Genomic DNA, 24,788 nt, shown 5'->3' with positions numbered 1-24,788 from the left:
ATAAAAATGAGTTAAGACATTTTTGTCTTCCCTAGGCAAGGTTTGACAAAGTCTGGGCCAACGGTCAAAACTGATTGGTCCCCAAGCACCGTTTCCCTGACTCTTTTCGGCAGTAAAAACAAAAAAGGTTCATTCTCAAGGGAACCAAAGTTTAACAGTAAAATTAGCAGAAGATTGTTATTGGTTAAAAAAAGAATAACAAAAAATTTGACTGATGCCACAAACTGAAGTGACCTTTGGGCTTCTTGTTCTTTGGGTTGATACAGACAGTAGTTTGTTTTAATGCCCCACTGTCTTATCTGTGTATATCTGTGTATATATAATTTTGCAGGTTTTTGAAGCATTGCAAAACGAGCTTGATTTTTAGCAAAAGCATGTAGAGAGAAAATGCAAGTGTGTCTGTGCAGATCATGATTGCTTTATTATAACTTCAGGGAACACACAAGTCCACTAACTGGGTTTTCATCCCATCTAAAAGTATGTGAAGGCATAGTTTGCATAAATAAATCCTTCTCAAAGAGAAATATACATGTGCTTGGATAATGGTAATTGCTCAAATAAAAGTCACTGTGATGTGCAAGTCATGATGACTGTGTGTACAACCCTAGGTAGGAGTGCTGAGTCATACAAATGAGGTTTTGACTCCTGGCCTTATTGCAAGCCCATCAACAGCCTCACGCGCTCAAGGAGGTGGTTGGATAATTGCCACTGAATGTACAAAGCCAGTTAGGGGACCCTGAACAATATACTCCTGCACAAGCATTGCACCATTCACTTCATTCGCAAAACAGCTTCTGGGTAATACATTTTAAGATTAGGGTGTTAGGTTGTCAGCGGTTTTAAATAACAGGGATTTATGAACAGTTAACTGTCAGAATGTTATACTAAGATCTGCTGCCACTGAAACAACGGGGATAATTAGCAGGGGTGGACTTTGGTAATATGGCACCATAAGCGAGGACATAATTTGGCGCCCTTCCCCATCTCGGTTTCCGTTCTGCACATCCTCTAAGGTGCAGTACGTCATAGTTTTGCTTCCTCCTGGCTCGGCTTTCCTGTGTAGGAGAGCTACACGTACCACCCTAAATCTGACGCTGTAATTAGCTGCCTGTTAATGTTGTGTACTTACATTTAAGCCAGTAGAATATAGGAAGTTTTGAGTGTTAAGCCCCTCTATGGTGCATATGGCAGACTCAAGTGTTAAGTGCATTGCAGTTTTTGTTCTGTTACACTCTTGTTTTAATTTTGTAGGAGAAATTTGCTGTTCTGAGCAATTAGGGTGAACTGTTGTGGTTGGGAAGGCCTGAAATTTTTTTAAGATCTGAGGAGCTTTTCTGTAAAAACCGTCTTGTGGAAACATTTTGGATGGATGATTTTGCTCTTGTGTCCTAAAAGCTGGGCAAATAAAGCCCTACAGTGATGGAATTAGCATTCTTTATAGTAGGAGTAGTGGTGGGTCTTGGTGCTATAAAAGAGGCAAAAAGACATTTTTGTTTTAAAAGGGATATTTGAGATTTAAAACATCACTGCAATAACATTCTGCTTTTCTGGTTATCTTTGTAGTTTGAGACTACCATGTACAAGTTTCAAGCAGAAGGAATATTGAAGTTACTTTAAGTTGTCTTTCTGGCCTGTGGTTTCACAACAACCAAAGTTTTTGTGGAAGGATGGCATTCAAGTTTCTTAGTTAATGGCTTCAGCTGCCTGTGGGATTGGGTCACAGGATTGCGCTATTTGTCTGCTAGTCCCTTCTGTCTCGCTCATGTACACTCAGATTAGTAGTAAGCATGCTTAGTTTTGGTACAAAAGTAGCTACAAATTGTGCTTAAGTGTGTGACATGCGGGATACACACACAAGAAGAAAGGACACTATATTGTAGCTATTCCCATCTTTTTAATTATTGCTAATAACTGGTATGCATTATAGCTTCATTGAGTTTTCTGGTTGCAGCATAACAAAAGCCAGTATTTTGGTTGTTCAACCTGTTATGTCTTCAGTCACATTGCAGATGGAGGAAATACTGATCACTAAGGATGTGTTGTGAAATTGAATTTGCATTTTTGACTTTGCAATTTGTGTCTCAACATTTTTAAAATGTGGTCTTTAAAGAATGTTGAGAGAGGCAACTTTAATCTATTGTTCCATCAGTTAAAATGAAATATGTGGCATAGCCTAAGAGTTAAAATTTAACTCTATACTTAAAAATCCACCAGAATTTAACTCTTTTCTCTGACTTCTAATATTTATCTTCACATTTTCAATTATTCTCAAACATTGGGGCCATAGCTGTATAAGACATAAGGCAGTGATAGCTAAAACCGTTCCAGGTTTTGCAACTCCTGAGTGAATCGGCCCCACTCCAGTGTCTTCTATTGCCAAATGCTGAGCAGCATAACACCATAGCATGGATTAGTAACTAATCAAGAGTTTATCAGGATGTTTCCCCTTTTTCACGTTGGTGTTTTACTGCTTCCTCTTTTCAATTTTATATATGCCGATTGTATGAGAAGGCTCTATCATGTACCCTAGATTATAGGTACTACAAGCACATTAGAGTTCTATCCCCCCCATGACATACATTTAGGACTGTTTTTGGAAATGTGTTCAGTCATGTCAACCCCTCACATGCAGTCTGAAGTGGCAAGACCAGGCACATGTTACCCCATCACCTATTTCTTGTGAGAACAAGGTCACAATATTAGCACTACTTATCCATTGCTGTTGTTGGTTGTTTAAAATAGTCATTAACTACGAACGTTGCTAAATTGGGCCATGTTATCACTTTCTCCAGTTTAAGTTGAGTATTGTTTTTTTCTACAGTATTTGGGCTTCCAGCTTAATCATAGCCAATGAGGTTAATCCAAGGCATAATTATTGCTAGTTGAAAATTGCACCCTCTTGCATTGATACATACTTGTTACTAAGACTTCAAACTGAATGAATATGGACTCTGCTGAAATTGCCAAACCCAAGGCAAATCCAGTTTCTCATTTTATCTGACTGTTTCTAAAACCATTAGTCGCTGTTGGGACAAAACCAAGAAACAGGTGACCGTAATGTGAAGAGATCCATGCAACTGAACACTTAGTTCCCAGTCTCAATCTTGCCAAATCTACATTTAATCAGGTTAGGCTATTGTTCCTGGTTGAGTAATAAATGTATCCAGATAACTGCAAGGGGGAGGAATGAGCTACCACATCCACTCATTTTCCTGTTTTTCAGATCAAAATTGCCCTCTCAGGGTGTGTTTCCCTTTTCAGATGGATATGCAGCTCTGGATGCAGTGATTTTGAGCTGAGAAATAAGTAGCAGGGAAAGAGTTAGGCAGTTCTTCTCCAGCCACTACTGACTAAAAATTGATTGAGCCTTGGAAGAGACATATACAATTGAGTCCTTGCTTTGAACAGTGTTGCCTTTATGAAAAAAATTCTTCAAGAGATCTGAACTGCTGCTTAAATGCTTGCATAGCTGGTAATTAAACTCTCATCAAAATCTGCATAAAACTAGTTGGACACAAACACTAGGTATTGTTAATGTAGAAAGGCATGGTTTCTTGTCCAATTTAGTCATGTTCTTTAAGCCTGAAGTTTAGCTTGACAAATGTAGATACGATTTCTTTTGGCGTTCATGTGTTTTATTTGCACAAAAGTGTGTATATATATATTTAAAAATCTTATCTTCTCTTTATTGAAAATGGACTGTTGCAGTCAACATACTTCATATGCCCACGTTTGTCATATAAGCAATGGTGATTAAATGTTCCGGGAAAAACCCCATTTAGAACAGGTTGAATTAAATTTTATTATTAGTTTAATATTCCTGTGGATGTTGTCTTCTGACCTTATTTGAATATTCAGAAAACAATTACACATCTTTTTGCTCTGGGAAATGTTCTTACCTCTTGATGGTTCTTTGATTATCTTTGTAGATACTGAACTTTGTGCAGCACACTTCTGAGATTTTACAATGGGTTGTTCATGCAGAGGTTGGATGGCCATCTACCATGGATGCTTTAGTTGAGTTTGCTGCATTACAGGGCGTTGGACTAGATGACCCTTGGCGTCCTTTCCAACTCTACAATTCTATGATTCTCTGTGTGAACTAAACAAGTAGATCAAGCAACCATGAAATCTCTGTTTTGGAATTAATATGTATTCAATGAGGAGCGTAAGCTGAGGTCTGCTTCCAATCCATTCCTGGGGGAAATGATGAGGAGTAATTTTTATCATGGGTGCATCCTAAGATAACTACATTGAAAGTATTTTGTATGGGTAGTTGTACTCCAGCTTCATTGGAGCATGTGGGGAAGACACCCCTGGTTTAGAATAATTGTGAGACAAGTATTTTCCATGGGTATTTTTGAATGGAATATATACTGGAGGAGCAAGCAGTACATCTATATTCAGCTAATTCTCTTGATGAGCCACTTAACTGAGCAATAGACAGTAAACCAGCTGTTCAGCTTCAATTTCTTAAATGTTATCTGCTAGAAAACTTGATTGCTGCATTTAGTAGTAGGCAGTGCACCTTAGGGCTAGCTTTAACCCAATGTCTGACTTCTGCTGTAGCTTACTGAATACTTATTTTGATGAGCAGGAGGCTTCTCTAGTGACATGAGTTCATGGGTCATTAAGTGCTTGCTTATTATATACAGCTCAGAGTTGATAATTTTATACTGTCTGAAAACTCAGCAGGGCTTTCTTCACTGTCAGCAAGGATACAGCTTGTAAATAAGGATAGTTGCATTTCATAGTAAACCTTTAAGAGCGTATTGTGTGGTTTTTTTCTGAATTGCTGAGTAATTACTGTTCTTGGAATTACTTTTATTACTTCCTATTTACTTTGATAGGCAAGATGATACCTTAATTTTATAAACACGTCTGGGGTTGATTTTATAAACACATCTGGGTTTGAATGTACACCTTCAAAGCTTAAAATTACAAGTATTTCATTATCACCTGTGTGCACCAGTAAAAACAGTTGTAATAAGAGATTATATGCCTTCCTTTGTGACCAACTCTTTGTGACTAAATATGTTAACTTGACATGAACAACATTTCAAGGAAAAATTCTCTATATCCTTTTGAGAAATTTATGCCAGAACTTCCAAAGTTTCTCTTTTGAGCAGTTGGATTGTATTTAATGAAGTCTTACTCAGAGTAGACCCACTGAAATCACTAGGCTTAAGTTAGTCAAGTCTACTGATTTCAGTAGGCTTACTCTGCCTATATTCAGGTGCCAGAATTTAGTATCCTGGTTGGAGGTATATTTGTTCCTTTACAACCCATTATTTCCAAGCCCAGTCCTTTCTGTCCTCTGGAATCTGGTTATAAATTCAGGTGCCAGAATTTAGTATCCTGGTTGGAGGTATGTAGTAGGCAAAGCTTTTAGTTTGACCTGACACTACATATTTCAAACAAGTCTTAGTTTATTTGAAGTGATATAGATCTGACTTTTCTAATGAAATGTCAGAAATATCAGGACCAAACTGTACAGGTCAGCTTGTTCTGCAATCCTATTGGATTTTCCTGGGAGTGAGGCCTATTAAATTCTGTGGGACTTATTTCTGAGTAAATATGCACAGGATTGCACTGCAAATCAAGGTGGAATCTAATTGGTGTCCCCAACATTGGGAAGTGGAGGGAAAGTGATATTGTCTTCCTACTGCTCCCCATGCCACCCTGTTGAACTGGAGTGTCCCCCCAGCTCTCTGGCACTGATGTTTTATGGGTGCTGCGGGAGGGGAATGGAAAAAAAATGCCTCCCTTTCTTTTACATTAGTAGGGGTATCTATCTGCAGGATCAAAAGTTCCTCAGTTAAGTGCAAGGGCACCAACTGGAATCCACTCCAAACCATTTTTGCTTGTTGACTCCTCTCAACTTCCTTTTCCAAGCCACGGCAACTCAAATGACCAGAGTCAGAAATTTTACTTGCAAATTGTTTCCTATTCCACCAATCAAACCAAATATATGTTCTCATCTAGTTCTAGTTTGAGTTTCAGACTAAGGCATGTTGGGAGTGCCCTGGTTTTTTTTCCTTCTTTTCCATAGCCAAGGAAGTATCGACTGGGGATGCTGGAGGAGAGAATAGTTCCGGTGGGATCAAAGGCAAGAAAATCAAAGAACACTATTGGCTGCTTGGCTGACAGGTGTAAAACAGGAGTACCCATCAATATGGTTTGGTGGAACAGAGTCACAGAAAACAATTTACAGGTAAAATTACTTTTTTCTAGTCACTTTAATTAATTTTGGCTACTATTTTTATTTTTTCAAAAATGCTGAAGTTAGATACATATGACGGGCAGAAATTTGGCCAAAATCTTCACAGGTAAAATGTACAAATGACAACAAAAGTGACTATCTGATAAACTACAAACTTCTCAACTAATGTTCTGTATCATCTAGTTTGGGTGGCAAGAGTAATATATTTTAAGAAAACACCTTAGAAGTTGAAACTTATTTTCTTTGAAATAGCTGAAATAATTTGAACAGTATTTAGACCCTCCAGATGTTACTAGACTGCAGCTCCTGTTATCGCTAAACATAGGCTGTGCTGGCTGGGGCTGTGAAAAGTTGAGAGTCCATCAACATCTGGAGAACCGCAGGTGTTTCAGAGAGCAATCGTAGTGCAAAACTCTGTTATCTTATTTGTACTCCTTATCCTAGCCTAGAGAAGAAACTCACTCAGCATCTAGTGACTTAAATCGCCTTTGGTTACCTTTGGCTACTATGAGTAGGAACAGATCTCTGGCACTTTCTGCCCTGTGATTAGCACCCTAGGGACTTTCAAAGGGCATTATTGCTGTGTTGTGTTGAGGCTCTAGATCAGGGGTTCCCAACAAAATTTTCTCGAGGACCCCTCATTGAGCCGCTATTGTGACAAGGACCCCCATTAATTCCTAATCCTAAAATTAAAAAGTGAGAGCCAAATTAAGAGTCTTTTTATAAGAGTCCAGGGAGGAGGGAGGGGAATGGAGAAGACAGGGTACCTGCACAGTAGCGCACAAATGAAGCCGACGCGCGCAAAGTATCTTGGGGAGGTGAGCGTTAGTAGAATGCGCGCGTTGCCTCTTCGCAAAACAGTAGTGTTTGTAAAGCGCCACCTAACGGCATACAGCAGAACTACTGCCTCTATCTAATTCTAGTTTTGCGCTAGACTCTGCTCATGCAGGAAGCGGCCAAAACAAAAAATCTGTTATCATACGAAATATATTTAATATATTTTTTATTCTAATAGCATCTTGCGGACCCCTCTGGCATAGCTCGCGGACCCCTGGGGGTCCCCGGACCACCTGTTGGGAACCACTGCTCTAGATGGATACTTGTTCCAGTGGAATAGGCACACTCAACCTCTAAGATAAAAACAGACTGAGACAAGAGTAGTTCACAAAATTAGCATGAGAATGGGAAGAATAGTCACCCAGTGAATTACCCCCCCCCCCCATTTCTTACTACGGTACTTTTGTTTGCTTCTACTGTACATGAGAACAATAGCATTTTTACTGTTCTTCGTATAAATCATACTAATAGTTTTCTTGTGTAGTGCCAGGTAGTTAATGTAGCTTGTAGGCTATATTGTTGCACAAGTCTGAGCCGTTTCAAGAGGATATTTTCCCCTTTAGGACTTGACTTAACTCAGTGTTTGCTTTGGCTGATCTTAGGGTTAGAATGACCTGATTTCAGTTAAACTGTGATTTGAAGTTAAGTGTGTCTTTGGTTTCACATCAGAAAAGTCATACAAAGAGAGAGTGAATGGACTCAAGCTGATTAATTTAGTGTTGTGGTGGCGGTGGCATTGTTTGTCAGTAGTTGAACTTAAGTATTCAAGAAGGAAGAATGGTTTGCAGCATTCCATATTGTACATTATATAGAGATGTCACAATGCATGTGCAAGGGATACATGCTAAGTAGGTTGCAGAACTTAAAGGTTTTGTAGAAAAATGTGGCCTGTTCAAGTTTGCATGCCCCCCCCCCCCGGTCTAGCAGCTTGTGTTTCTCACTTATTGTGTGTGTGTGCAACCTTGGTTATTTTAATATATGAATACCGTGTTATCTGCTGATTTTATGGAAATCATGGAAATTTTACTTTCCTATTCCACCGAAGAGCTCAACGTTGTGCACTCCCCCCCAAAAAAGAGTAAGTTTGCCTGAGAGAATGTCACAACTGTTTTCAGTTGCTAAGTTTATGAATATTGAAAAGAGCCATATTGATGTACATAAACTAAGCAAGTTTGCCATTGTTTGTATGATGTTGCAGTTCAGTTCTTGGACATCGTGTATGATTTAATGGAATTTGCAGCATTAAATCACTGTGTTGTGGTATAATACACCACTTGCATCAACATCTGCAGTAATTGTAGATTTGCCCTGTACATTCTGCAAACCTCTGTTTTATATATGTTGGTCCCTTAACATGTTTCCATTGAAGCTTGTAAAACAAAGATGTAGGGTCTCATTGTTAGAATCCAGAGCCATTGCCAAAGGACCAGGCTTCAGCATCAGCACAGCAGCAGTGCTGTTTCAGTACAGAAATGGGGATAAAAGGCCCCCCATGCAAGAATGATTTGACTTAGCAGAATCTCAAGCTGATGTGGCTCTTCCAGCCATTTAGACTACACTAGGTGGCCTAGCTTGCCCACCCTCTCCCTCATGTTCACCCCCATGCTCCTTATCTGCAGCACAAATGAGCCAGGAAGGGGTGTGTGCACATTGTGTGGATTGCAAGATTTGCAGCCAGTGGATGAGAATGTCTCATGCTACTAAGCTCTTTTAATTGTCATACTTCTAATTAATTTCACTATATTGTAGAGGTGGTTGATTTGTGGCCAGTCTGTAACCTTCTGTGGATTCTGATACTGGAATTAGCCTCATACTGGGATTCTGAGAATCCTAGTAAGGTGGCAAAGCTGATGTTTATGATGTTTGTTATGATACATTTTGGTCTTATTTTGTAAACGAGACATAAAAGTCATGATCTGAGGCATAATGGGGTCACATTGTGACCATTGTGTTTTGAGTCTTTTTATCTATCCGTGGTGATCTCTTCTCAATATAAACTATTCTAGAAAGGACCATAACTTGGTGTTTTATAAGGTCAGTTAAAAAGGTCATGCACGTGCCATTAACTTGGTTTTGATCAAGCAGAGTTTGTAATAAGACACATGGTTTCTTGCTGCTCTGTAAATTTAAATAATTTGTTAGTATAAACCTAACATGTACTAAAGTTAAAAAGGACCAAGCAAATTCCAGAAGTGTAGTTGTGTTAGTCTGTTATGATGCCACAATCTCTTGGCCTTCAAGGCACCGTAACACTCTTTGTTGAATCTTGAGAAATTCAGAAAAACGCTTACAGGAAAAAACTGAAATATCCTGGATTTTAGAGTCTCATTTCAACTAAGCATTCAGATGTGTACATGATGACAGATTTGGCCCTTGTTTGGTAAATTGTTTACTCTTCCATCTAAAGAAGTATGTTGTGACCCTTAGTTGGAATTTGTGAATGTACTAGTTTGTTCCTGAACAGTTACAGCTTTGAGTTTTTCCCTTTTGCTGCTTCCTTAAACAGTAATGCAATTCTAGAAAAGCAATTTGAATTCATCCTTCTAGACCATGAATGAAGAACCCAAGGTCTGTGGACAGAAAAAGACGCTTCCACATCATTTCTGTGTAACCACTTGCAACCAGCTACAACATGTTATGTTAATTTGGTATCTCTCCCTCCTCCCTGGTCCAGCTGCAGCCCATCTTCATTGAGGATGAGGATGTTGTACCTTAAGAAGATACGGAAGGTGCTTGCCTTAAGGTTGTGTGTTGTGGGAGGAGCATGCTAGTAATAGACCTGGCAATAGAAGCAGAGCCTGAGGATCATAGTGCTTGTCTGAGAAAACCTACATTGTGGGAAAAGGTTTTGTACCTGAGATCTGGCAGAAAGGGGAGAAACAATGTTTGTCTGCTTTGAAGAAAATGTGTACATGTCTGTTTTAAGGAAGAGGGAGAATGTTTATTGCTGTGATAGGTGCATACATTGATTTATGTAGAATATATTCAGGTATTTGTTGAGATTCCCTTCCAACTCTGCAATTTTATGATTCAATGTGGAAAAAAGAAATGGGAGTAGTGTAATTTTTAATGTGTGTGAATACAGTTGGCTAATTTTTATACTATGTGAACTACTTAGGTTTAGATTTTTCATTAAGTTCCATATACATTCTGCTAAATAAGTAAAAATAAAATTGGCAATTTGGACTTTAAAGGCTTGTGTTATCTGTCCTATTTATATCCTGTACTTGAAGATTTTATTAATGTTATAAAGATGTAAAATGAGGACCTATGTATTCATTTGAATCAAAGAGATAGTGAACAAAATATTTGTTCTTGATTGAATCAATAGCCAACTAGCCGATTTTTTTAATTTATAAAAAAACCCAGAGAACATATTCACTAATTATAATCATCCTGATCAAACTCAAATGAAATCTTGTTTATGAACGAAACCCTTGTTTATGAATACTGCTTTTGTCTTAGAAGCCAAGCCTCCTGCCTAGAACTTTTTTTTCTCCTTTGGAAAATTGCCTTGGAAGTGGAGGCTGACCTTAACATTGGCTGTAATACAACCACCTTGAATTTCCTCTCGCCACTTTCATATGTATCTTTGGCAGACTATCTGGTATCCCAGCAGGGTTAACCCTCCCCCTTTATTGAAGAATTATCACACCAATCTAAAAACCATATATAAAAATATCAAAAAGAAAAATTGTGATAACACTCATTTATCATGAATGGAAAGAATAAATACTAAATGACATAAGTACATTGGGTAAGACAGATCCATGAGCACAATCATCAGATTTAAAATATACTCAAGCACAAGTAGGGGTGAACTGAATTTTAAACTTTATTATTCTGCTAATGAATAAAAATGCTCAATTTAGCTATATCTTGGTCATTTTACTGTTTCCCCTCTCTAACCTAATTATGCTAAGCTTTTTTTTCGCTAACTAATGGCTAACTATACTGTGATTAATACATTTCTCTGGCATCTGGTAGTATTGTATCTTTTACATAGCCCAGTAGAACAATGAGTGGCCCATCAATAATTTTTGACAGTTTAATGTTGGAAGTGTGGTGCTTAGTCTGTTGATAGGGTCAAAGGGTACCCTCAATTTATCAGTCAACAGGTTTTTTAAAGTAGTCATTCTCAGTACAAGAATGTACAAAAGCTGTGGTCCGCAGGTGCCATATTCACTGGAAGCCATGAAGGTCTTCTCAGTAGTGGTGAGTCACTGGTACCCAGTGAGGGAACTGAAGATTCCAGACAATCTTCAAAGACAGCCCCATGTACGTACAATGCATTGCATAGTTAATCCTAGATATTACCATCACATAAATAACTCTGTCTAGGCCATCTTAGGCGCTGACGGAAGGCACTCTTTACCACAGACAAAGCTGAACCCAGGAGTACTCACAGACCAGTTACATAATCCTTTAGGGGGAGTGCAGCCAATCCAGAACAGGTCTCTCTGCTCAGGTGAACCACCTAAACCTAGAACTTTTGTTTATTGGCCCACATCTGTCATGTGATTATTTATTTTGCTTTACTAATTCCAGGCACTGGATAGAAGAGGCACTGCCGCTTTCTGCTTTCACGGGAGGAAGTGCCTGTTCTGAAATGATGCTTGCTCTGAAATGTATACGCATCATTTAAAAATCGTGTGATTTCTTCAGAATTATTTTTTGACAACAAAAATATATGCAGCTTTTATTTCTACATGCCTTAAGGGTTTCTCCCTGTGGCTTAAGCAAGTTAGTGTTGTTGTGATGGATTTATTGTGGTTTTTCTCTTTTGTAAGCAGACCTGTTTGTCATATTTAACAGAAAGGCAGCATCTACATGTTCTGAATACTGAATTAATTTAATAGGTGTATGATCAACCAAGATGTCTTTAATTGGATGATAGCACTAATTAATATCAATGCAGAGTTTATCTCTCAACTCCAAAAACATGAGGGCAAAGTCAAAAATGTAAGTGAAGAATTTGCCACTTGGCGCTGTGGGTTAAACCACAGAGTCTAGGGCTTGCTGATCAGAGGGTCGGCAGTTCGAATCCCTGCAACGGGGTGAGCTCCCATTGCTCGGTCCCAGCTCCTGCCCACCTAGCAGTTTGAAAGCACATCAAAGTGCAAGTAGATAAATAGGGACTGCTCCGATGGGAAGGTAAATGGCGTTTCCATGCACTGCTCTGGTTCGCCAGAAGCAGCTTTGTCATGCTGGCCACATGACCCAGAAGCTGTCTGCGGACAAGCGCTGGCTCCCTTGGCCAATAGAGCGAGATGAGCGCCGCAACCCCAGAGTCGGACACGACTGGACCTGATGGTCAGGGGCCCCTTTACCTTTACCTAATATAGGAGAGGGGAATTGGTTCTGGCCAGTGGGCTGGATCCAGAATTCCCCCACTCTTTGTGGGCTACTTTGACGGGTGGGTAGGGCTGCCTACCTGTCAGTCACCTGGTGTCTTCAGGTGAGTCAGCTTCAAAGGAAGAACCAGAGGTGATTCTAAATGCGTTCCTTGCCTTGAATTGAAGCTGCAGAAGCAAAGGAAGAATCAGGAGCACCATCTAAGTGTGCTCTGGATTCTTCCTTTCTGGTTGTAATTTGGTGTTTTTTGAATATGATGTCAGGTGATGGACAGGTGGGTGTGGGCCAAATTGGGAGGCCTGGCAGGTACACTTAGGGGGCTTAAGGTCCCCCACCATTGTGATAATGTTCTACATTTAGTTTGGTTGTTGTCATGCCTTTGGCACGGGCAAAGTTCATAAATGTATTTAGTTTGTATTTGTATTCTGCCTTTGGTCCAAGTTGCCCAGAGCAGTATTTAAGTTCTCAACAACCTTGCAAGGATCGTTCTACTGAGAAATTGTCATTTGTCCCATTTAGCTTTCTGACAGCATCAGGTTTTGAATTATAATTTCCCAAACACAACATCAGCTTGTTTAAAAGTATGTAATGTAGAAAATCCTTAGAATTAAGGGGAAATGAACATCTTTAAAAACAAACATGTGGAACAAAGATTAAAATGACTTTGCCAATAAAGTAGTTTTTGTAACTTAAAATAGGAAGCTTTCCTGAGAGCTGCTTACAATCTAGTTCTCTTAAGCATAATTGATTGCTTTAAGAGCTGGCCATTATTAGCATAATTGATACTTCTGATTCCACTTATCAACTCATAGTATTCCCAGTTTCCTTGCCTCAAAATATAGTTGAGCAGTGTGTAATGGAAATTTGTAGGTTATGAAGGAAGTTGTATGGAAACAGAATTTCAAGTAGGTTTCCTATGACCAGGATTCAAGGAACTGCATATCTCCAGTCAAGGGAGCTGTACCTAGCTCATAGAATGTACGACTCTTTTCTTTGGGCCACAGAAAGCCATGTCTTATTACAAACTCAATTTGGTTTTGAAAGGTTTGCCATGCAGTATGCTGAGAATTAGTGGGGGGACGGGACACAATTCTAAAGCCCCCATTCAACTTTTGGAATTACCGGTAGTTGTAGTTCTTTGGATCCTGACCTATGTCTGTTAGTTTTTAATAACCTACTAAAACTGTTTGCGTTCTTAACTTTAAACCCACTAATTTATTCAGTAAACAAATCTATTTTCACACTTAACACGTACTCTGTTTTAATTTTTTTTAAACAGACACCAAATCCCACGGCAAGCGAGTTTATTCCTAAAGGAGGATCAACCTCCCGACTCAGTAATATGTCACAGTCAAATATATCTGCCTTCTCTCAAGCCTTGTTCTCTCATCCTTCCATGGGAGGTCCTGCAAATGCTGGGCTAGCTCCAGGTAAGCTTAGAGTAATTTATTTACACTAGCTTATGAATCACAGTAGCACTAGGGAAGCTTATTACACCTAGGAACGACTCTTCCTAAGCTCTATTTATTTAAAGTCTTACATAGCAGCCGTGTCATCTTCAGGTGTTTGTTATCAGTTTTGTACCTGCACTTTACACATTTCAGCACCTTAAGTGTAATTCTTGCAACCGTCAAAGTTTCCTGTAGCATCTTAGCATTACCAAGTTTTAGAAGGAGCTTGTAAGCTTTGTTTGCAACCATTATTTAAGGGATCTCGCTTAACTGAATTTATTTTCAGTATATTTAGAACTATCATTAGCATTTTATCTGAAAAACTGAAGTACAAGATTATCTTGGAGGTATAAAAACTACAACCTGCCGGGCAAAGGACATCTCACCTCCGAAGCCTATGAATAGTTCCCAGCAAAGATAATATGTGAACATGTTTAAAGCCTATAAACCAGAAAAAGTAGATCAGGGGTAGTCAACATTTTTATGCCAGGTTGACAACCCCTGGCCTAGATTATATGCATTCTGGGCTGTTGGAAGGAAGGAAGAAACTTCTAAGTAAAAACGATGGAGAAGAGCAGTGAACCACGTGTGCGGGAAGCAGGAATCCGCCCTCTATAAAAGATTGTCAAATGAAACATCGCACATTGTTAAAGCAATAATGTGAAGAGAATAGTAAGTCAGCAAGAAGAATCTAAGGTTACCGGACCACCTGTTAACATGGAATAACCTGGCTTTGGGGGCAGAGTTGCTTTCAAAGTAGTACTAGGTACATTAATTTTCTAATTGTCAGTTTCATCTGCTATATCTTGTTGGATAATATCATTGGGCATGATTAGTGGAAGACCTCCACAATCACTTGCTCTTGCACAACAGGACTTTTGCAACTCGTCCTTTGCTCCCCTTCCCCAACCCCCCCCCCAAAAAAATAATGGTTGGGTGGTGGTGGTTGGAAAAACTTAAGGGGGAGGGGAGATTGTTTCCATCGGACAAGCTGAGATGCTTGCACAGATATTAATGCTGGCCATAGCGTGACTTTGAATTCCACCCTTTGTTATCTTGTGAACCGCCCTGAGATCTTTTGATGAAGGGCTGTATGTAAATCTAATAAATAAATTAAATAATTTGTTTCCTTATGGTCGTGGCTTGTAGGTCACATACATGACTGTAGAAACTTTAGCCGCTTCAGAGTTTTCAGTTCCCAGGTTTGGGGAAGTGGGTGGAGGTGGCTAAACAGGTTTATATTTGCAATGTGCAGTATGCAAACAAGTTCTCTAGATAGCATTGCTCTTAACTCCATGTACCATGGAAATAGCACCTCCGTTTTTCATGCTGCAAAGCAGCTGCCTTATTCTGAAGTGTAGACAAAAACTAGCTTTACTTTCAAGTTTGGGGCAACCAGTGACATTTATTTTAAAAAGAGGTCTACTGTCAGACCCATCTTAGGGAAGCAGCCTTAGCCTGTCTTGCGTGATGGGAAATAATTGAGGGTTGAGGAGGAAAATTAAGCGTCAGTTTTATCATAAGTAATGGCTTTTCTTGTGTGCCCCCTCCTTTCTGGGGCAGCTCCTCATGCCTCATATTGCTTTAAGGAGGGGGCTGAGAAGCTTCTATGAATAGCACACATGGTGCTTTGAATCCTGATCTTTATGGTAAAACCACAACTACAGTTTGTTTTTATTTAAGTTTGGAAAAAACGCTTAACATCCATAATCATTGTAGTTTTATAGTATGTATGTATGTATGTATGTACGTACGTACGTACGTACGTACAGTGGTACCTCGACTTACGAACGACTCAACAACCAAATTTTTCGACTTGTGAATGGGGCTAATGGCCACACGCTTACAAATGTCTCGACATCCGAAAGGAAACCGTGGCGGTTTTAGATAGGGATTTTTTGACTTACGAATTTTTAGATAGGGTTGCTTCGACTTAGAATTTTTTCCGTTTCCAATGCATTCCTATGGGAAATCGCGTTTCCAATGGCGTTTTTCGACTTACGAATTTTTCGGCCTACGAAGGTGCCTTTGGAATGGATTAAATCCGTAAGTCGAGGCACCACTTGTATGTATGTATGTATGTATGTATGTATGTATGTATGTATGTATGTATGTATAAATAAATAATAGGTTGCACAACATATTTTGTCTCAGTGCTGAGTAACTAGTTAATAAATTTGTCTTGACACTGAGTATAGTGTGGTTAGTTTGCGTAATCGTTGCAACCTGGTGGTGGTTTCCCCCCCCCCCCCGATGATTCTTGTTTGGTTTAAATAAGGTGTGGGGAATGTTTTTAGCTCCATGGGCCAGATTCTTACAAGGATCTGCCTTGCAGGGCAAATTTGACAGGTGTCACTCAACTGATACAGGGAATTTGGTGCTCTGAAGTCCCAGGATTTCAAAGCAGGCAACAGGGCTGTGAAAGTGAAGCCTTCTTCCTTCCCTTTGCAGGAAAAATCTTTCTTTTAGCAGCGCCTTGCTGTCTGCTACATGCACAGTTAAAATGACCAGGTTAGGGAGCATGATGGTTCCCTGCAGGTAAACCTCATGCACCCAGACCAAGCAGCATCCCCCCTCAATACATCAGTCAATGCATCATTGGGTGGAGGGGTTCATGCTTAGCAAAGGGGGGGGGTTGCATAAGAGAGCTCCTGCATGTTGCTCTCTTGCATGCCTGGACCAAGCAGAATTGCCCTCCTGTCACATCAGGGTGGTTTAAGCAAGCGGGCAGGTGGTTGCAGTGGAGAAGTAGAGCAGACTCTTCTCCCTTACCCTTCTGCCACTGGTTCTTCTTAAAGACAAAGTGAAAGTTACTCAAAATAGTGCTTTTACAAAGGGCTTTTATCACTGCTCATCAACTGATGAGCAGGGATTAAATCCTGCTGCTATGCCTGCATGATCCTGTTCCTTGCTTGGGAATAGGCCATGCAGCTAATGTAGGAGGAATAAACCATGTCCTCTCATCCATCAGCTGTCTGGTGGGTGGACGTGGTTTGGAGTAATTGGCCTGACAAGCCAATCTTGGCCCACCAATCAGAAGTTCCCCATCCTTGGTTTAAAGAGAACTGTGGCAGTACCTGACGCTTTTTGTCTGCCATAGCAAAGTGGCACAATTAGATGGAGTTGTAATTGAATAGCTTGAAAATGTTGCAAATATTTGCTGTTGCTTTTCTCACCCTTTGGGCAAAAGTTGATATCTTTGTGGCTAACCATTTCATTTGAATCTTACATGTAAACTCTGAAGTTTTAAAACACCTTGTCCAGCTGCCCCAAGTCTGTTTTTATCTGCAAGGAAATATACCCCCACCCCAAGCCTTGGAGTTTGTTATGGCTGCAAATGCCTTTTCACTGCAAGTCTTCTTTTTTCCTTTTATTTTCATAAGGAATGTCATTGTCAGCAGGATCTTCTCCCCTTCATTCCCCTAAAATTACTCCTCACACGTCTCCTGCTCCTAGACGAAGAAGTCATACACCAAACCCAGCAAATTATATGGTGCCTACTAGTGCCTCTACGCCAGTTACTAATGCTGTCTCCCAGCCACCAGCTGCTGGCCAGGTGATTCAGAAGGAAACTGTGGGTGGCACAACCTATTTCTATACTGACACAACTCCAGCACCTGTAACTGGAATGGTGAGAATTCCGTTTTATTTATGAAGGTATTTGTTATAATCCATGAATTAATGCTGGTATTCCATATAGTAATTACCACATTTCTAAGTTTGATTTGCCTCTTGGCTGTTACTGCTGACTGCCACTGTGGCTTCCTTTTCTGTCTTGCAAAGCTTTCCTATTTGCACACAGTTGGAGAAATAATTTATATACTGCCCTTTATCTCAGAATATTATATTTATTAACAAATAAATAATAAAACCACAGGGCCATTTACAGTATAAACACACAGAAATACATAACATAACAACAAACCAAACAACCTGCACCCAATAGTTCATGAGGCCATAACCCATTTAATTAGCCAAAGGCATGTCAGCAGAGGAATATTTTGGCCTGGCACCTAAATATTTTATTGAAGGTATCAGATTAGCCTCCCTGGAGAGAGCATGCCACAAAGAAGGGCTCGGATGATGATCTCAGGGTCCAGGTCAGTTTATATGAAGAGAGGTGGTCAGAATAAACCATGGTTTATCGTGTTGGGAATGAGCCTAGGACTTAAGTCCTCTCCTCTCCTCTTCATTTATAGCTGCAAGTAAGAGTGGAAGCTTCCTATTTCAATTAACTTGCATTTAGCATTCTATCCAAACCCTAAACTGGTCAATAATTATGGTTTGAAATGGGCTTTTTTCATACAAAGCATAGTTTGCATTATATGACAAACTCCAGAAACAGAAGTGAAAGCTTCCAAACTCTTTCATCTCTGTAGTGGAGGAGTGCATGAGTCTGAGGCTTGCTGAGTCTCCTTCCTTTCATGATAAACATGATAAAAGAGCAGCATGGGGAGAGGCCATAGGTCTGCTGTTGATCACATGCTTTTGCATACGCAGTGTTCTAGGTTCTGTTCCTTACATCTTCATTTAAACTCTTTCTGGTAGCCAGGGAAAGATCTCTGACCGAGACCTTGTTGCCTGCCGGAGTAGGCACTACTAGACCAGAAAGACCAATGATCAGATTCTGTAGAAGGCAGTTCCATGTTCTCAGAAGAATTACACAGGCGACTGATGTATGAGTAAGCCCTTTATTCATGCGATGGATGGCATAGAAATCTAGGAGCCTAGACAAGGTGGCATCAGAGATTCCCTCTATGTGAGATTGTATCTACAGCTTTGTTGGCTTTTTATTTTAAGGCCATTGCCCCCTAAGATCATGGCAGAATCTGTTGTATCTTGAGCCCTTAGGGCAAGTAACAGCAGCATTTGGCAAACTTTGTGCATGACTTGGGTAGTTTGCCACCATGATGCTTTCATTGGAATGTTAGATACTTTCTTAAGTATAAGATAAATACAACCTATTCTGCCACCCACTCTGTTAATCTTTATAGTCTATCTATCTATCTGTCTATATGTTACCCCACTGTTCAGCTCTGAGAATCAAGGCTAGTGACACTTAAGAGAATTAATGAACAATAACAGCATCAGCTTAAAAAAATTAATTTCAAAAAACACAACAAAAAAGTTGAGTAAGTAGCAGTTTAAACTAAAATTCAATGAAGGATTAAAGCCTGGGCGAATAGAAGTCTTATCTTGGTACCTGCTCCATGAATGGGGTGGTGCTATCACTGAAAAGACTCCCAAGCTGCCACCTGACTTATCTCCCTAAGCCAGGGGCACTCTGAGAAAGGCTTTTGAGGATGGTTAAAGGACATGTGCAGGCTTGGGGTGTGCATTTTATGTAGCCCTTATGACCTAACCAGATTCATTCTCATTGTGTTTCCTCCTGCTGACCCTGTGCCAATATTTTGCACACTTTCCATGCAAAGTTATTTTTCTCCCAGAATTTCAAGTTTGGATTTTGAAAGTAATTAATTCAGATGCTGATGACTTTGCAGCCGCAACCATAAGTATGCACTCATAAGTATGCTCATCCTTTATTTTTATTTTTATATGGCTTCTGTGGAACCACTTCAGAGGGCTTTTAAAAGATCTGATAACTTTTCAACTCCTAAAAACTGTCTGTTCCAAATTTTATCTTCAATAGGTGTTCCCAAATTACCACATTTATCCTCCAACTGCGCCTCATGTTGCTTACATGCAGCCAAAAGCAAATGCACCTTCCTTCTTCATGGCAGATGAACTCAGACAGGTAAGTTTTTTCTAGTAGTATTCTAACAGATTTCCTCCCACCACAAAATGTCTCTGCCACCTTCCACTTGCCTAAAGTTATCTGCAATGCTGTATCATAAAAAAAAAGAACTTTGTTTCTGGGAAAATTAATGAGATTTAAGTAAGCAGGTGAAATAGGTATATAAAAGCAAAATTGATGGTGTTTGGGATATGTGTCTTCTTTGGCTGCAATCTTATGCACACTTGCTTGGGAGTAAAAATCCCTCTTACACCTTACCTTTGCCAACCCATGGCAGAAGTCTGTGCGAAAGCTATTGTTAGCAGCAGGCCTAACTTTTTAAAGATTTAAAGACACACACAGTATTGGCAGAACAGATGATGAATCAATTTGAAACAGGGTTTGGGTTACTGTTTCCTCTCAGATATTGTTGGAATACAACCCCTATCATCCCTGTCTGTTGGTCATGCTGGCTGGGGCTGATGGTATCTTTGCTACAAGGTGACTTTTTCAAAGCCATCCATGCCATGGAAAATGCCTTATTAAAGAAACTTAACCCACTGCCTCTTCACCTTTTCCATATCTGTTTTTTGAAGTGCGAGTTCTTGCTGTGATAGTTTGAAACATTGGGGCTCTTCCTGCAGCATTGCAATTTGTCTTCCCTACCTCACTCCGCAAATTTAAAGCACTTTCTGTCATATCAGACTCCATCTGGGGAGACTGAGTTAGAACTCAAAATTATCTCAGTAAATTGGAAACATTGTCAGCAAAAAGTAGAAACTTAATAAGGACAAATGCAAGCCTCTTCTTTACTAGAAACAGATGGCTGCCAAAGAAATGTGGGTCAGTCAAGTAACAACATGGAAAAGGGCCTTAACCTTAGTTTAAAACAAACTAAGTGTGCCTAAGCATCACTACAAGGCCTTGCAAAATAATCATGAGGGGATATAAAAGGCGACTTCTGTACTCTGTGCTGTATTCTGATTTTATTACCATGTTCAGTACATAGTTTACTAGCCTGCTTTTTACTCATTAGAAGTCTGGTGGAGGAGAGGTCAGCCTGGTCTCCTTTGGGAGGAAGGTCAAAACAGAACGAGTTCTGTCCTTCTCCCAGCAGCACACTCACTTTCCTGGATGCAATTCTTCATCATTTATCATGAATTCAAAGCCACTCCCGATTGCAGTGTGATGGAAGATGGGAGTTGTTATGTCTGCCATTGAGCAGAGAAGATTGGGAGTAGCTTCATTAGTGTTCAGATGAAATGATGGTTGCCCTGAGTAGACTAGAGACTGGCAATGTATATATGGGGGACAAGAAATAAAACTTGAACTGCAGTCTTGGGTAGGCTTTAGAAATACCATTCTAAAATGAGAGAATAGTTTGGTTCAGATTCTCCAGGATGCAGAGGTCTGCAGTGGAGTTAACTGAAGATTAGGTTTGACAAACCATTTGATAGGGCTGGTTCAGGCAGGTTCAGTAGATGAACTGACTGAGTGACTATAGGGTCTCTTAAAAGTTTCTTCCAGCCATGTCCTTAGACAAGGGTAGCTTTAGTTAGGGATTCTGCTTCTATAAGGGGGTTCTGATAGTCCAAGTCCTTTTTCAGGTCTGTTTCTATGGTTTTGTGATTAACCGAAGCAGCATATAAGAAACAGCAAACTAGAATTTCATGTCCTTATTGGTAAGACTGCCAAAATGTATTCCTATAGGAGCTGATCAACAGACACTTAATTACAATGGCTCAGATAGATCAAGCAGATATGCCTGGTAAGTAACTAAAGATCCTGAATTTAAATTGCATTTTTAAGCCGGTCTTTTGCTTGCTGTGTTTGTTACCGCTGTTAGATATATGAATAATCAATTTGCATGTTAAAGCAAAGCCATTCTGAATGCAGGATTGACTACAATCCAGTGGAATCTCTGTTTTGGGTTCTTTCAAGCTCCTTTTCGATGTATTTATTCAGTAGTGCACAATCCAAACTTTCTTTCTTTATTTCTTTCTTTAAATAATTTGTATAATGCAACCCTGAGGAAATGTTTGTTACATGTATGACACAATCTGTGAAAATAAGTACTGCACAAAATCTCCTGTGCTTCAGTGGATCTCTTCTGTCTTTTGTTTCTTTGTTTTTCTTCTTCAAAAACAAAATGTATCATATTTGAAATTCAAAGTGATATATAACAAAAAGTTTTGCAAAATCACATAATAATAACATATGAAACTAGGTCTGCTGCAGACATGGCTGGGATCACTCCTTTGGGGTGGCCTGTCTGAATAAAAACGTCTTCAGCTGTTATTGAGTGCCAGTTACTGCACTTGATTTAGATGTGAACTGCTCTACTGAATCTTATCAGGGTGCTCCCAAGACAAATTTAACAACGTCTCTGTGCATAAGGCTCTCTCAGGTCTCCGGTTTTTCCATTCAGTGCATCAAAGTGTACAATGTGTTCAACAAGGCAGAAAGAAAAGCTTGCCCTAAAATGGTAATGTAAAATTAAAACTCCCATAGGTATCTTCTAGTAGAGTTTACCCTTAGGGTTTACACACTCAGGTTTTAGATTTTTGGTTCTTGTCGTACTGTACTTCCATTATGACCAACCGGCACCAATCACACTCTTTCCTACCCCATCTATAAAATAAGTGAATCAGGATCTTAGTGCAAATACTGAACACGCTTTTCTTCAGTATTGGAGTTTTCTGAATTTTCCAAAGCAAACCTGCGTGTTGTGGTAAAAGTTGTATAGGATTTGCAGCAAGGTTTATTGTCAGAGCTTTGTTACAGTCTTCTAAACCTCTCTCTCTGTGTTTGTGTGTGTGTGTGTGTTGTCTTGTCATTGAATTGCTTTGTCTATAATAACTTTTCTTCATAATTTTAAGTAGTGTCTAATGTATTTCCATAAACTGGTTTAGCTGTACCAACAGAAGTTGACAGCTACCACAGCCTTTTCCCTTTGGAGCCACTGCCACCACCCAATCGGATACAGAAAACAAGCAACTTTGGGTATATAACATCATGCTACAAAGCTGTAAATAGCAAAGATGATCTGCCATATTGCCTTCGGAGGATACATGGTGAGGGAAATTACAAGTTCTCATATTTTAAAATTCAGTTCTACCAGTACTTAAGCCTTAAAACATTTGTGTTTCTTTGTTGATAAACCTCAAACGGGATTTAAAATCAAATTGTTCCTTTAAAATAATGAAATAGAATTGGGTATGGCCTAGGGCTTGCTGATCAGAAGGTCGGCGGTTCGAATCCCTGCAACGGGGTGAGCTCCCGTTGCTCGGTCCCAGCTCCTGCCAACCTAGCAGTTCGAAAGCACGTCAAAGTGCAAGTAGATAAGTAGGTAAACGGCGTTTGTCATGCTGGCCACATGACCTGGAAGCTGTACGCCGGCTCCCTCGGCCAATACACGAGATGAGCGCCCGCAACCCCAGAGTCACTTATAACTGGACCTAATGGTCAGGGGTCGGTCCTTTTGCCTTTACCTTTAATAAGCCATAAAGCAGGCTATGATCAGATGTGTGTTTTTTGGGTTGTGTCTTTTGCTAGCACTCTAGTACTTTAGAATAAATGTGAAAGCGACCTTAAAATAGCTAAAAATCTTTGAAATGTGAAAGATTTTCTTTCTCAGGTTTTCGTCTTGTTAACACAAAGTGCATGGTGCTGGTTGACATGTGGAAAAAAATCCAACACTCAAACATTGTCACATTGCGAGAAGTATTCACCACTAAAGCATTTGGAGAACATTGTAAGTTTCTTATTTTTAAGATGTTAGCCAGTCATATTGGAAAACTTGCATCAATTGCATACCTAATTCTCGCCTCGGACTTTTTTTGAAAAGCTCTTGTGTTTGCCTATGACTTCCACGCTGGAGGAGAGACTATGATGAGCAGACACTTCAATGATCCTAGTGCTGATGCCTATTTCACAAAAAGGAAGTGGGGTAAGGCCAGCAAATGAGATCTATGTTTTTGTTTTTCCAGTGGACAAAAATTAGGGAGCAACAGTTGAAGTATTGTAACTTTGCATTGTACATAGCTTTGCTGCAATTTAGGCTTCTTGAAGTGTTCAGAACATATCGTATACATGGCAGTTGTGCTGGTTATTGCAAACTGGTTTTGATGCTGCATTCACATTGGGCTCTCAGTGTAATACTTTATTACTATAGGTAATATAGTTTGCTGGATCAGACTGGAGGACATTCCTCTCTTAGGGTATGGCACCCCCATCTAGTGATGACAAGCAGGGTCCTAGAAAGCCTTTTGCCTCCAAATGGGAGTCACCTCTTTTCCTTTACAGCAAAAAATCTAAAGGAAAGGGGAGAGAAAACAAAGAACCCGAAGGGGAAAGCCTGCACTGACAAAAAGGCGGGGGAGGGGGGTATCTTGCACTAAAAACCCCACATTGCTTGGGAGCAAGAGGAAACAAAGGGGAATGAGAGGCAGTTCAGACATGCTAATAGAAGATTCCCAGATTTAAGACAAAAAGAAGACTAGGAAACAAGCCAGGAAGACAAGCCTCTGAGGAAAGCAAGCCAGACCCAGTCATTCCCAACCATAGACTGGGTTGGTCTGATGAGTGGGGTGGCCCTCCCACCAGATAGGAGGCAGAATACTTTCTAGGACCCCACCTGTCATCACCAGAGGGAGCTGTCATTCCCTATCAGAGGAACATCCTCCATCCCAATCCACAAACTAGAATTCACAGTAAAAATTCCCATGAAGACTAAGGTATTCAATGAATTAGTTTTTTTCACCCTAAGGACTTTTGACTGTACAGTGAAAGTTCTCTTCCCTCTTCTTTCTTCATTCACCCCATAAATCTGATCTGAGTTTCTCCCAACCCTTTGGAGCTTGGTGGGTTGAGTTCAGTTGATTGCAGCGTGGCTTAGGTTTTTTGGGGGGGGGTAGGTTAGCCATTTGTAATGGTGGTGTGTGTGTGTTTTTAAAAGAGGCATTTGTACAAAGGGCAAAACGTATGGAACATAATTCTCTCTCTCTCTCTCTCTCTCTGTGTGTGTGTGTGTGTGTGCGTGCGTGTAGAAACAGGGTTTTGTTGTAATTTTCTCTTTTCCTTTAACTTGTATTTGGCAGCACAAGGCTTCATATTAAGATAGGGTCTCTTAGTACAATGTGCTTTAAACACCTTCATCACTTGTTAGTACAACTGGTATTTGACAGTT

General features: G+C 39.9%; 1 protein-coding gene and 1 pseudogene across 3 annotated transcripts in view; both read left to right on the top strand.

Annotated features, from left to right (window-relative positions):
• PAN3 (poly(A) specific ribonuclease subunit PAN3) overlaps positions 1 to 24,788 on the top strand; it is a 58,099-nt gene that overhangs the window by 20,114 nt on the left and 13,197 nt on the right. For 2 of the 3 annotated variants that reach the window (XR_009557504.2, XM_035114555.3), the window contains exons 5-12: positions 6,053 to 6,214; positions 13,695 to 13,845; positions 17,250 to 17,497; positions 19,517 to 19,621; positions 21,311 to 21,368; positions 22,513 to 22,674; positions 23,238 to 23,354; positions 23,448 to 23,549. Coding sequence is in view for 2 of the 3 variants with exons in the window: in XM_035114555.3 (XP_034970446.2) it covers positions 6,053 to 6,214; positions 13,695 to 13,845; positions 17,250 to 17,497; positions 19,517 to 19,621; positions 21,311 to 21,368; positions 22,513 to 22,674; positions 23,238 to 23,354; positions 23,448 to 23,549 (1,105 nt within the window). In the remaining variant the exon portion in view is untranslated. The remainder of the gene's footprint in view (positions 1 to 6,052; positions 6,215 to 13,694; positions 13,846 to 17,249; positions 17,498 to 19,516; positions 19,622 to 21,310; positions 21,369 to 22,512; positions 22,675 to 23,237; positions 23,355 to 23,447; positions 23,550 to 24,788) is intronic. The other variant, XM_035114556.3, reaches the window with a different exon arrangement.
• Positions 2,821 to 2,977, top strand: LOC148686009 (U4 spliceosomal RNA; annotated as a pseudogene).

This window comes from Zootoca vivipara, chromosome 4, assembly GCF_965207765.1.
Source record: "Zootoca vivipara chromosome 4, rZooViv2.hap1.1, whole genome shotgun sequence".
NCBI classification, from domain to species: domain Eukaryota; kingdom Metazoa; phylum Chordata; class Lepidosauria; order Squamata; family Lacertidae; genus Zootoca; species Zootoca vivipara.
This window is presented reverse-complemented; position numbering and strand designations above follow the sequence as displayed.